Source organism: Anas acuta, chromosome 1 (genome assembly GCF_963932015.1).
Source record: "Anas acuta chromosome 1, bAnaAcu1.1, whole genome shotgun sequence".
NCBI lineage: Eukaryota > Metazoa > Chordata > Aves > Anseriformes > Anatidae > Anas > Anas acuta.
Window position 1 is genome coordinate 192715446 of NC_088979.1, and position 13341 is coordinate 192728786.

Genomic DNA, 13341 nt, shown 5'->3' on the forward strand with positions numbered 1-13341 from the left:
CATCACAATCTGTAATTGCAGTAATCAACATCAGTGACACCCATGATGAATTTCAACATTAAAATTTAAATAAGTTGTAAGGGCACTCTCTTTTCTAGAGTAAAGAAATCCATATGGACAAGTTCCCCCATAACTAGCCCACACTTCAGATGGTTTTAGAAATAGTTGTATTTGAGTGCTGGATTTGAGAATGCTAAACCATGAAAAATGGAAAAAAATCTCTCATGCATCATATTAGGTAATATGAAAATATTGGGAAATATGAAGTTCATGTTACTAAAATCTCCTGAACTTCAGGAAGTCTGTTATAAGTCTGTTATATCATTTATTCATTTGTCAGCTACCTTAATTTTGCCCTAGGCAACCAAGTTGCATTTTAAAGTTAAAATAGCAAGAAACATTGAGAATTAAATAGCTGATAGCCTTTTATTTTAATTCCTTTTTTTTTTTTTTTCCAAAAAAAAAAAATCTATGTTCTAATTCTTTTTGACTTTTTAAAATATAAATTATTTATTAATCTATTTGGCATTAGAAGCATCATACCAACTGTAATATAAGACTTTGGACAAATTATAGAGTTTTAAAAATAATACTTTTCACAACCTTCACACTTCCTACTTGCAAAGTCCTGGAGATTCCTACAGAATGAGCTAACGTTAAGGATCATTCCTCTGCAGCAACAGAAGAAAGAATAAAAGGAAACTTCCAGAAGAATCACTGGAGACTTTTCCACCAATATCATTTATGTTTATTTGTGTTTACATATTTGCTCCCTGCACATGAGAAAAGAATCCTTCTCTGCTGCTTTGCTCCATCCACAGTGATCTGTCTTGGACTAGGAAATGCTCTGCATCTTCACAGTGACTCTAGCCACCCTGAACTGGGTTTTCTGCAGAGATAACATAAATACCAAACCAGTATTACTTCTATATTGACTTGGAGAGAAATGGAAGGAACATTAGGTATATGCCCTGGGACCAATGAGCAATCTGGGGAACAAGGACTGCTGGGGAGAGGTGGTGCACAGTGATGGGGCTGTATGGACACAGGATGTCAGTCACTTGTAATCATTTGTAGCAGTGAAATCCAAGCCAGATATGAACATGAAAAATCTTCACCATAGAAGTGGTTAAGTATCAGGACAAGAGATCACATAGGCTGTGGGATTTCCATCCTACAACATTTTCTAAACTTTCAGCAGTGATCCTGTATCTTTAGATCTCTTCACAAGCAGTTACGTTTATTTTGTTCATTTTCACAGATTCCTTATTAGTAGTCCACAGATGCTTATGTCTCCATATGTCACACTGAAAACCCTTGTTTTGATGTTCTAATGAAAACAGTTTGATCAGACTTGACTTGTTTTGCAAAACTATCTTTTCTAAAGGTAGAAATTTTCCCTTAGTAGTCTGTGCTCTTTCTGCCTGTCTCTTTTTCTCTCCATTCACAATTTCCCCTTGAATAAACAGCCTATAAACTAATGAACATCACAGATAATTTCTATGTATTAGAATGAGACCTTTTCTCAGTCCATTTTCATGTAGAAAAAACTGAGATATATATTTTTTTCCTTAAAATACTGAAGAATTAGAAAAATCAGCTACTTGATGATGTTAGACAGGTATGAGGAATTCCTATCTAAGAGGTTTATCTTTATTATAAGATAAGGCATTTAAGTAGAAATTGATATGGAAAAATATATACATTTATGGAGAGAGTTCAGAAATCTATGGCACATTCTACTTATATGAAAGAACAAAGGAATCATTTTAATTACCTGTTTCCATTTTCCCATCTTGTGCTGCAGGCCCATCAGGAATTACACTCTTCACCTGAAGAAACTCATCTGGCTCATCCCCACCAATGATGGTAAATCCAAAACCCATGTTGCTTTTCTTAAGAGTTGTGCTGAGGAAAGTCCCCTTCAGCTGTGATGCATCACGGGTGAAGAGTGGTTTTTCTACATCAGTCAACACAAACAAGAAAGACAAAAGTTCTGATCTAGTCCAACACAGCAGGGACAGCAGATAACAATATCAGCTGGCAGTAGGTGACAGTGTATGAAAACAGAGGAAATAAAGAGTGCAGGCATTCCAGGAAAAAAATATATATATATTATTAGTGAGTTTTTATTTTAATACAAAGCTTAAAAAGGGTTTTTATCTATGGCAGATCTGCCATAAGTAAGGAGTTATAAATATTCTTTCATATTAAAAGTAGATATTGTGTAGCTAAAATAATTACAACAATAAAAATGATATGTGAGGTAATCTTAAAACCTCTTTCCTAACCTATAAATTCAGCTTTGTCTACCAAGTAACACATTCTGCACAACTTCCCTCCCAACCACAATAAGAGAAATATCCCCTGTATATGCCATGCCATGTGTTAAAAAGCCGGTGCTAAGTATTAGATATCTTTCCTCTCCAAGCATGTGGGATTCCATGCCTCATCTGGCTGCTGTGATGGTGGTGCCACTTTCGTGTCCCCTTGCTGAGTGCCCCTGTGTATAGTGTGGGTTGCCAGGGGCTCCCGGTGCCTCGTTCCCATGCTTCACTTTGTGAGGAAGGGTAGGAGGAAGGTGCAAAGGTGGTGTCTTCCACTTATCTTGCTAGGTTGGCAGTGGTCCGTGGGGATGGTGGGACGTACCGTACAGCCTGCACGTCCCAGTGGGGCCGCGCTGGCACTGGGACAGATCGTTCACACTGCGGGACCGCTGCAGAGCAGGGTGCGGGTGGGCGAGTTTGGGCCTAGGTAGGGTTGATGAAGAGCTGTCTACTGTCACAAAGAAGAAGAAGCCTCATTCTCTGGCTGTAGCCTTATGTTTAAGTTTATTTGTCTCTACCAGTACTGTCTGCTGCTTACACAGCTCATTGTAAGCACATTAATTTTCACATTACCAAGAGGCTGTATTCTTGTAAACTCCTATAACACAGTGCCTGAGGCTTTTAACTTAATTGATGCTTTCTAGATGAGCTAGCTTAGAAACATACCAAACATCAATTAGCGGTAATTTAAAGAAAGTACAATTAATTATTTCAGTGTTGCCAACCTTGGGTGCTCAAGAGAGAGTCACACATTCCTGAGAATAGAAGTTATGAGTTTATTTAGAAAATTACTTTGGGGTTCTTATTGTGCTTTCTGTTTCTCAGCCTTTAAGAAACACTAGGGTCCACTTGTCACTTTTCTCTGCAACTCTGGAGGTTAGAGACTTTTTATGTGGCTCCTGAGTCCCACAACTCCAGGAGATGGAACTTTTAGAGGAGAAAAAAGCTAGGAGGTAGGTGATAACATTGTGAGGATTGGCAACACTATTATGTCCATCAGACTAGGACCAAATTATTGTCACATAAGCAGGAGAGCAGGATTTTTCATCTTAACTAAGATAGGCTGACATGGTACTGTACCTCGGAAACCTTGGGCCTGCATAGGCTTTGTTCCAAGTTCTGCGTTGGGCATGTTATGCTGCTGTAGCTTCCTTTTTGCTTCTAGGACAGGGTTTTCAAATTGTGTTCTTCTATTTATGTGGCTGGAAAAAATTTGGTTTTGATTAAAAATTGGGTTCAGTTGGGGAAAATTACTATTTTCACAGTAGGATGTTGTATGTGACTTAGGTGCGTGTGGTTAGATAGTGAAACAGTCATGAAACCCCAATGGGCCTGAGCATGTCCCTTATACTCCATGTAATTTTGGTGGGGATAAGAAATGTACCATCTATGAGCATCACATAATGAACAACACTGGAGAATGCCCTATCATTTCAATATGTTGAACTCTGCTACAGGCAAATGGTTTTGATATATAGACTGCATATTAAATTGCAGTACTGCTGAAGCATGCTACAACAACAGTTTTTCATGTCTTCAGTACAAACATTGTTCTGTGCATGATTCAAAGGGACTGAACCATTTTTTTTTTTTCAGCATTATTGATTAGCTTCAAATGAAATTACTTACTCACTTACAGAAAATGTAAAGCCTGACACAGGCTTTTAATGAGTGTTTTAATGATCACTGCTTAAAAAGGAAATGTATGTAGCACAGGAAAGTGACAGAAAATGAATTCTGTTTAATTCGATGTTATATATCTGCTAAGCTGTAAAGAAAAATGGGATGTTGTAGAAACTAAGTCAGATGGTAGATTAAAACTATACATATAAATAATGAACTATAAGAGAAGTTAATGCTGTAGACTTTTTTTCTTGATATATTACATTTCCCATAGCTGGTCAATTAGTACATATCTGTCATTACACCACTAATTTTCTGCATTTTGTTTAGAAATACTATCCTAACTACTTACCCTAATCATACCATAGATTTCAATTATTTAATTTAAACCATACATTTTACCAATCAACAAGTAATCCTACAATCCCTTGACATTTTTCTCACTTTTTTTGAAGAAGGCAAAACAATTTAGTAGGTGGCACTGAACAACTCCACCAGATATGTTTGTGACAGTATCAGTTGAGAAAAAGGGTTTTATGCTGCAAATGTTGTCCCAGGGAAATAAATACATATAGATATATGTATTTATTTATATATTAGAAATATATACATATAAATACATATAAATTACATAAAAAAGGTAAGTTCTCAAACATATCTCTCCTTATTTGTTCTTACTGAGTTACTCTGTATTGAGTTCTTTGAAAATTCAATCCTGATCCTGGGCTTTAAGCATTGGAGAGGTGACCTGGGAACTTTTGAAACTCTAAGATTCTAAAAGGGGTTGAATTCCTTCTATTTATATTGAAACAACCTTTTATGCCCAAACATTAAGCACTTTTCCCTCAGGATTCAGATCCTAACACTGCTTCAAACAAAATAAGTAGAATTGCCGTTAAGAAGGAGTTGAGGGAAAGCAGTAAGTCCTATGACAATGTAATACACTTGGAAAACAAGGATTCCTGCAATGAAAAGATTTTCAGTCATGTAAAAGTATATTTGATTTAATGACAGGAAAAATATGTGATAAAATCTGGAGTTGCTATTTTGTTAACATGGCTATCTCTCATTCAAGGGGTTGCTAACTCACTCTCTTTTACTCTAAAGTTTTGATTAATAGCTTTATAAATTTTATTCTATGCTGCAGAAAGAGAAGATTCCTTTTGTTTCTTTCCTTCTTCAGACTGGCTGTTTAATATCGCAGGCTTTGCTTTCCTAGGCTTTAAACCGTGCTGTAATTGTCAGGGTCTTCATTGCTTTTGTCTATTGCAAACCTAGAAATGTATGTTGGAAGGGAGAGAAACTTCATCAGTTGGAAATGGAGGAAGACAGGACTTTCATGCATTAAACGATCACAGGGTAGTTATGAACTACTGATACAAGCCTGAAAAAGGTAGTAATCATGGTACTACCTATCATGTGATGTATTCCTGTACTGTAAAGGAAGTACTTTTTTTTTTTTTTTTTTGCCAATAAAAAGGAACATGTGAAACGTCGTATGAAATACTAGATAAAGTTCTGATCACCCAATAAAATAAAATGAATCCACAGCAAAGGTTTTACATGAAGACCAGTGAACGAGAGTATCCCATAATAAAGCACCAAAGGAATTTTGATTTTTTATTCAAGTGGAATGAATGCTGATATATTATTGCATTCTATGAAAATATTTGGAAGTAAATAGTGGAATATATTAAAGGTGTCAGGATTTCAGTCTTGAAATCTGTAGGCTTCTTACAAGCAGGAGTGTGAAATTATGAAACAGCTTCCAATAGAAGATATGGGGTAAAATGTCTAGCTCGTTTTATGATGGCATTTGATAACATTGAAAACAGGCTTGTTACATAGTATGTTGAGTTAGTTGCCGAAACAAAGGGATCAAGCACTATTTTAGAGGCTCTAAAGTGTCTTACCCCAGTTCTCAGCCGCCCTTCCCGAACAGCATGGGTATCCCTGCTCTTCTGGGCATGGGTATCTGCCATGCTTTTAGAAGAGCATGGATATCCCATAGCTTTTGTCCAATATAATGCAGATATAATGGCTATTTCAAATCACACTATACACATGCATTTAGGACCTTGGAATATTCTTAGTGCCTTGCTGTAACTGCAGGGCACATTTCACTGCCCTACATTACAACTTACATGCAGTTCTGTGATTAAAAAAAGAGGGATTTTAGCCAATATAGGATGTCGCCATGACTCATGGAACATCCTGTGGTACTGACATGACAGCTAGAATCTCTTATCAGCTCCTTCTCAGCAGTTTCTAGTTGCAGTTTAAGTTGCAGTATAGTTTATTTAGACAGAAATATCTTCACTAATGGTTATCTTGAAAGTGACCTTTTTGTCCTAACATATCAGACAGGAAGACGAGCAGAGATATGAGGCACCTCAGGGTGTTGATGCAATCTTAATAATTCTTAGCTCCAATTGATTCCTCTATTTTGACTGTTTTGTAGTAGTGCCAGTTCAAAAGCACAATGTGAATATTCCAACAAATTCATACAACTACATTAAATACTAAGTCCAAAAGGAGTTAGAGAAAAGAAAATTATATAGAAAATTGGTCCTTTTTATCAGTCAGTTACGCTGGATTTATGCTCCTAGACCGATGAGACAAGAAGCACCTCCCTATCATGCAATTTTAAGCGCTCTACAGCTCCATGGCTAAAACAGAAAAATTGCTACTGATGAGTTTAGCTGGGAATGAAGTTATTAAGCTAAGTAGTTCCCTTGAAAGGACATTCTAGCCTTTCATCTAGCTACTTCAGCTGCATACAAAATAGGTATTACTAACCTAGGCCTTAATAAGACAATCTAAATGTCAGTTTTAGAGATGGTTACAAATAAGTGCTTTGGTGTTTGAAATAGATTTTAGATGTGATCCAAAAGATGTATAGCTCATTACCCACAGTATGTAATTCAGTGAGCATTTCTTTCTTCACTTGAAAATTTTCTAAATACCTAAAGTTTCTCTTCTGATGTTGTCTAGTGCTCTTCTTACCTAAACATTCCATCTCCCCTCTTCTCCTAACTGAGGTCCATAACAAAAACAGAGGGCTGCATGTGATCCCAAAGGTAGGCACTCCTGGAGTGTATCTAATACATACCAGTGGATAGGACCTCCTAGAAAATTGCAGATTTTTTTTTTTTTTTTTTTTTTTTTTAGGACAGATCTGGAGAAAACTGAGAAAGATGTTGCTATCTAAATGTTTTTTTCAACCATTAACATTTTTATTTATTTATTTATTTTTTTACTCCTGATTCCACTTTTCTTCCTTTTTAAAAATAAAATAAATATTAAATTCCTTTTTAAAAATAAAATAAATATTAAAATATCACAAAAGTGATTCCACTTTTCTTCCTTTTTAAAAATAAAATAAATATTAAAAATAAAAGACTAATCCAAAGATAAAAATACAACTCACTTCTTTTAGTGCTGTAGCGACCATATAGAAGAATCGTGCCGCCTTTTGTTTGCTTTCTGGCCCCCAAATACTTGAATATCTCTCTTCAGAGAAGAAGGGGCAGTCAATGCTACTGACCCTTGTTAGCCCACAGTATGCTAGCTGGGGACAACGCCTAGGTGGTAGGATTTGGTTTGGGGCTGCATTTAGCTGCAAGGGTGAAATAGTGACAAGGAGGTATGGTCACCACAAAATATCACGTAAGATATAGGCACCATTCTGCCAGCTCATCACTGAATGTGACCAGGCTATTTTTTTTTTTTTAATGATGGTGTTTCACATTAGATGTGCTTAAGACAATTGATATACTTTCTGTAGAAATTTACATGCTTTAATGTAGATTTAAGTATGCAGATTTTAGTTGATGGCTATGATATTAGCCCTGCCACAATGGTAGCCCATCTAAGCGTATGCACCAGGAGGAGGATTCTAACCTATTCATTTTCTCAGCTACTTTAATGTACAGTTGTTTATTAGTAGTTTGTGACCTAAAACGCACCAAAGTAATTCTGAGGATCAGAATGCCTAAAAGACAGACATTCTGATGCATAATTTGTTACTCAGTCCTCTTTACATTCACAATTTTTCAGTTATGAATATTTTATAACAAAAAGGGCGACGAAGCTGGTGAGGGGCCTGGAGAGCAAGTCCTATGAGGAGCGGCTGAAGGAGCTGGGCTTGTTCAGCCTAGAGAAGAGGAGGCTCAGGGGTGACCTTATTGCTCTGTATAAGTACATTAAAGGAGGCTGTAGCGGGGTGGGGGTTGGCCTGTTCTCCCATGTGCCTGGTGACAGGACGAGGGGGAATGGGCTAAAGTTACGCCAGGGGAGTTTTAGGTTAGATGTTAGGAAGAATTTCTTTACTGAAAGGGTTGTTAGGCACTGGAACGGGCTGCCCAGGGAGGTGGTGGAGTCACCATCCCTGGAAGTCTTCAAAAGACGTTTAGATGTAGAGCTTAGGGATATGGTTTAGTGGGGACTGTTAGTGTTAGGTCAGAGGTTGGACTCGATGATCTTGAGGTCTCTTCCAACCTAGAAATTCTGTGATTCTGTGAAAAAAACTCCTGAAAGAAGTTTTTCTATTTGAGCAGGAACAGGTGTTGTCAGAAATCATAAGTGAAGGAGGTATATTTTTCCAGAATAAATACCTGTATGGACAATTTAGCTGTTCTATTAAGGAGGCCATGTCAGGAAATTGAACTTTGCATTGCATTTAATCATCCTTAAAGGGGGAAATAATCTTTTGGCAATTAGAATGCTGAAAGACCCAATGCACTCTAATAACCACAATCTCTCTGTAGCCTTGCACAGCTAAGTGCTGCTAGTTTTTAGTTTATAAATTAAGAGAAAATTGTATGAAAGTTAACCCACATATAGCAAACACTTCTCATTTGTGTCAGATGTCTACACCTTACAAATCAAGCTTGGATTCGCATAACAAGTCAAATGAAAAGTTTAATAATGTCTTGAACTTACATTCATGCTTGATTTATGAGAGGAAGTTATACCAGGGACCTTATTTTATAACAGAATTTGCAAATGTGGTGCAATAAGTCTTTTTTTAACTTTGATAGCCTTCAAGATTTTGTTTATTTGCTTGATTTTAGCTTCTTCTTTGGTCACAGGATACTGGAGATAAACATGTCTGACCCTTTGGTCACAGGATACTGGAGATAAACATGTCTGACCCTTGTAAGGTGAAACTTAATCTCTCTACTGCATTGTTCTTCCTTACAAATTTCCCATGTGATACAATTTTTTCAGTGAGCAGAATACGAGCCGTTCTTTTGATCACAGTTTTGAAAACCTGCATATGAAGTTGGACTGGACTTGAATGTGTGAAAGTGTGAAAACCTAGCTTTCCATGATTTACCCACTTTTATGATATAATTAAGAGAGTTTATTGTTATCTGATTTTATCTAGCTAAAAATGAACTCATCTGTTGAATACTGGTAATAAAAAAGGTGTAACTGCCACTTTTTAGAATGAAAAATGGGAAGCAATTTTTGTTTCAAACTTACTGAGCTCAAACAGCAAATTAAAGTACAACTACATTTTACTGTCTATAAAACTCCTTATGAACTTAGAACTGCTGCAGTTTTAATGCCATCCTGTGAACATCCATTCCACTTCTAAAAACCTCTGAGACTACAGTAAGTTTGATATATTTTTTCACAAATCTTGTCTGTAGTAGGATGAACAAACTTGGCAGTAACAGCCTTGAAATATATAATCACATAATAACATCTGGGCCAGGTGCCTTGCGTCTGCTTACCTGTGGATGGACATGAAATAGAGATGAACATTTGCTCCTTTTCTTGACTATGCAGGGGAAGTGTGAATCTCACCAGAGCCAAAATGCCTTGGGCTGCACTAACACCAAAGTGGGGCTCAGTAAGAGATTAATGCGCAGAAGTTGCACAACACCTGTTACTCACCAAAATACACTGAAAACCACCGGGACAGAAGACACTTACTCACACCCAGCAGCTGCATAATTGTATTTTCAGAAATCTTCGGGGGGGATTAAGCACAAAGAGATACGTGAACTCCAACCCCTAACTACTCTGGGGCATCATAAAAGATCTCAGGCATAAAGAGAGTAATTTGATGGCGTTACTTAGGGAGTTCAAAAACTTACCTTTCGGTTGAGAGAAATAGGAATCTGAATTGACTAAGCTGGCTTGGGCTGAGCAGGAGAACAGATTGGGCTGCTGGCTTTTTCACCTGAGGGCACAGAACCATCCAGGGGGAAAAAGCAGCAGAGCGGATGCTATTGCATTTGGAGAATGTGACAGAAGGACTCAGTGGGGCAGTGGCCAGACACAGTTTCCGTTTGTTTGTTTGCTTTGAATGAGGGCTAGGGAAAGTGATTGGGCACTTACAAGCTGCTACTGTTATAACAGTGAAGAAAGCGTATCTTAGAGCTACGTCTTCTAACCCTCCTGAAATAAGATTTTTTGTTGTTGCTTTGGTAATTTCTCTATCCAGCTCTACCCTGTGCTATTAACTGCTACATATTCTGAGGTCTGGAAAATCTGCAGCTCCATTATCTGACCAGAGTGGTCTTGCAAAATGTTGGTATAGATTCAAGAGACCAAGAGAACAATGTGACACACAAACTAATATTTTCCATTTTGTATGAAATCTCTGGAGTAAATGTACTGCTTTGTGTTAGGATCTGAAACTGAGATTTTAGGTCAGGTACCATCCTCTGTAAAGATCTCTCTTCTTTAATAAAAGGAAGTAATAGATAGATCTTTCTCAATTCAAATAGTCTTTAAACGTGCTGTCTGCACAGAGATGGGGAGTGCCTTTTTCAATCCTCTATTATATACTTTGAGTGGCCTTTGATAGGAGAGAATAGTGGGAGTAAAACTGACCACTCTGAGAGGGTATCACAATTTGAATCTACATTCACTTTACATAAATCTGATTGACTGTGTTAAACTAAAAAGCATAGAAAATCATCTCTCTGATTTACCTATTTTATGCAGTAACTAGCTGGAACAGGTTCTACCTATCAGTCAAAAAAAAGCTTTCTACTGCCCTTTGCACAGAGTAGTAAGGATGGCTTTCTTTCCTGTTCCACAACTAAAATAAAATATGAGAAATGAAAGCAATGATTGTGCTGTGAAAATAAAAAAATATATATTCTCTTATTTTCAGGTGCACTTTTAAGTACAGAATAAAACACAACATACACAGAATTTTACAATGCAGAATATAAATAACCTGCCTTCTGGTACAAACAGTGAAGATCTGATTTGCAGAAAAGAAGGACAACCCAGAAAGGGATCTTAGCTAAAATGATTATGCTTTGCTTTTATTCATTGATTAACAAGATCTGTACCTCACTGGATATCCAAACCTTACACAGACTATACAACAATATTTCTTAAATGAATACAATCTTTTGTACAAGTATCAACTGGATTGTTACCATGAAATCACACCCTCGAGAAAAAAAGTGATTGAATGACTGAATCACTGATTTGAGACACACTGAATACATTTGGCCACATTAACTGTATTGATGACTGAGAATTCCTGGTATACCTTCATTTTAGCATGTCAAGTAATTGTACCCATGTCTTGCCAACTAAGCACAGTAGAGGATGCTAGTATTAGGTTATGACATATTAACAGCAACTTAATATTGAACTTGGGAACTTACTCAACATAATAAGTGCCATAAATGGGATCATCAATTTTCTCCCAGCCATATGGAAGCTCTGAAAAACAAAGAATTATCTGTCTCAGTAAATGAATTACAGAATGCTAAGATTTCTGATAGTGAAACTGGATCTTTGCTAGATGTTGAGGGAAATAACTGGATAGTGAATTCAGATAAAATCACCAAAGCAAATGCAAAATATTGAACACACTCCATGGTGGCCACAATTAATATTAACTTGAAAACTGGCATGCAAACAAATATCTCAGTCTTGAGAACAACACATTTGATTGAACAACTTCAATGTTCCAACAGCTGTGCCAGCCAACAACAGTAGCATATCTTGTATGACATCACTGCTGAAGAAAGAGGGGGTATTCTGTTTTTTTCAAATAGGTGTACACACAAAAACACTGTGCTTTGCTTTTTGAGCTTTTTTTTTTTTTTTTTTTCACTGCTATGAATCCTAGAAAAATTGGTCTCAAACAAATGAAAAGAGTTTGCCTCCTGTCTCTTAATTATAGTAAGTATGTCTAAATGTTCCTGAGAGATTTGTCATATTTATCTTACTGTCATGGCAATTCCATGGCCTCCAAAGGCATGCTGCTGCAAAGCTTAGTTCTATATCTGGGACCTCACAGTACATAGAAGTACGCAGAAACACAAACTGAAATAAGATATTTTCAGCAACTTTCAGCTTTAGAAGTAATTGATTTTTACAGAAATAGAGAAGACACCTAAAACACTCAGATATTAACAATTAAAATATTAAATATGTTGATTTAATGAGCTTGAAAGTAAATCTGTATTAATGTACAAGCAAACATGCATAAGTGAACGTACATACATAAACATATTTTATTATCACTCACAATGAGCACTTAAAATTATTACAATGCCAACAGAATTTCACATAGGATTTAAAAAGCACCAGATGCTTGTGACAAATATCTCACTCAACATGAACAGAATAAAAACCTCAGTGCCAGATGGAGGAAACATGCAAAAGGATGGACATTACCATCAGGCACAGGTATTGATATCTATGCAGTTAAGGACTGGCACAATATACATGGAATGGTACTGAGATTCTATAAATAAATTTGATTCTGGAATTCCTTATGTCAATATTTCTTCCTTTGAATTATATCTCAGTTATACTTTTAAAGTCACTTTTTGGAGACTGTAAGAGTATGAAACAAGACAGACCAGACCTGATGTAACTCATACTGAGCATGGTCATAAAACTGGTCATAAAGAAGTGCTTCTGGATGACATATATATATATATATTTATTTATTTATTTATTTATTTTCCAATGACAATGTGAATTGACAATTACTGATGTGCTGTAAAAAGCTAAATAAGAAAGTAAGGAACTCCAAAAATTTGGAACATAAAGTTCAAGGACTTCCTTAACATTGATACTCATTTTTTTCTATTATGCTCAGAGTATTGTTAGCACTGAAATCTTCACAAACCTGCACTCTGAACTGCTTTCATCGGGGTTGCTTTGTTATAGTCACTTCATAGGAATAAATGCTGCATAAGTTATTTAAACAGGCAACAATAACAGAATGGTTGAGGTAGGAAAGGACCTCTGGGGGTCATCTGGTCCAACCCCTTTGCTGAAGGATGGGTCAGCTAGAGCAGGTTGCACAGATCAGTGTCCAGTCGGTTTTTGAATACATCCAAGGATGGACCCTCACCAACCTCTCTGGGCAACATCTTCAATTGTTTGATTA

General features: G+C 36.6%; 1 protein-coding gene across 16 annotated transcripts in view; it reads right to left on the reverse strand.

Annotated features, from left to right (window-relative positions):
• Positions 1-13341, reverse strand: part of MAGI2 (membrane associated guanylate kinase, WW and PDZ domain containing 2) — a 758260-nt gene that overhangs the window by 151797 nt on the left and 593122 nt on the right. For 10 of the 16 annotated variants that reach the window (XM_068669895.1, XM_068669889.1, XM_068669892.1 and 7 more), the window contains exons 7-10: positions 11597-11654; positions 3408-3529; positions 2650-2778; positions 1778-1960 (exon numbers count right to left, since the gene is read on the reverse strand). In XM_068669895.1, the coding sequence (XP_068525996.1) occupies positions 1778-1960; positions 2650-2778; positions 3408-3529; positions 11597-11654 (492 nt within the window). The remainder of the gene's footprint in view (positions 1-1777; positions 1961-2649; positions 2779-3407; positions 3530-11596; positions 11655-13341) is intronic. The other 6 variants (XM_068669894.1, XM_068669893.1, XM_068669891.1 and 3 more) reach the window with 3 other exon arrangements.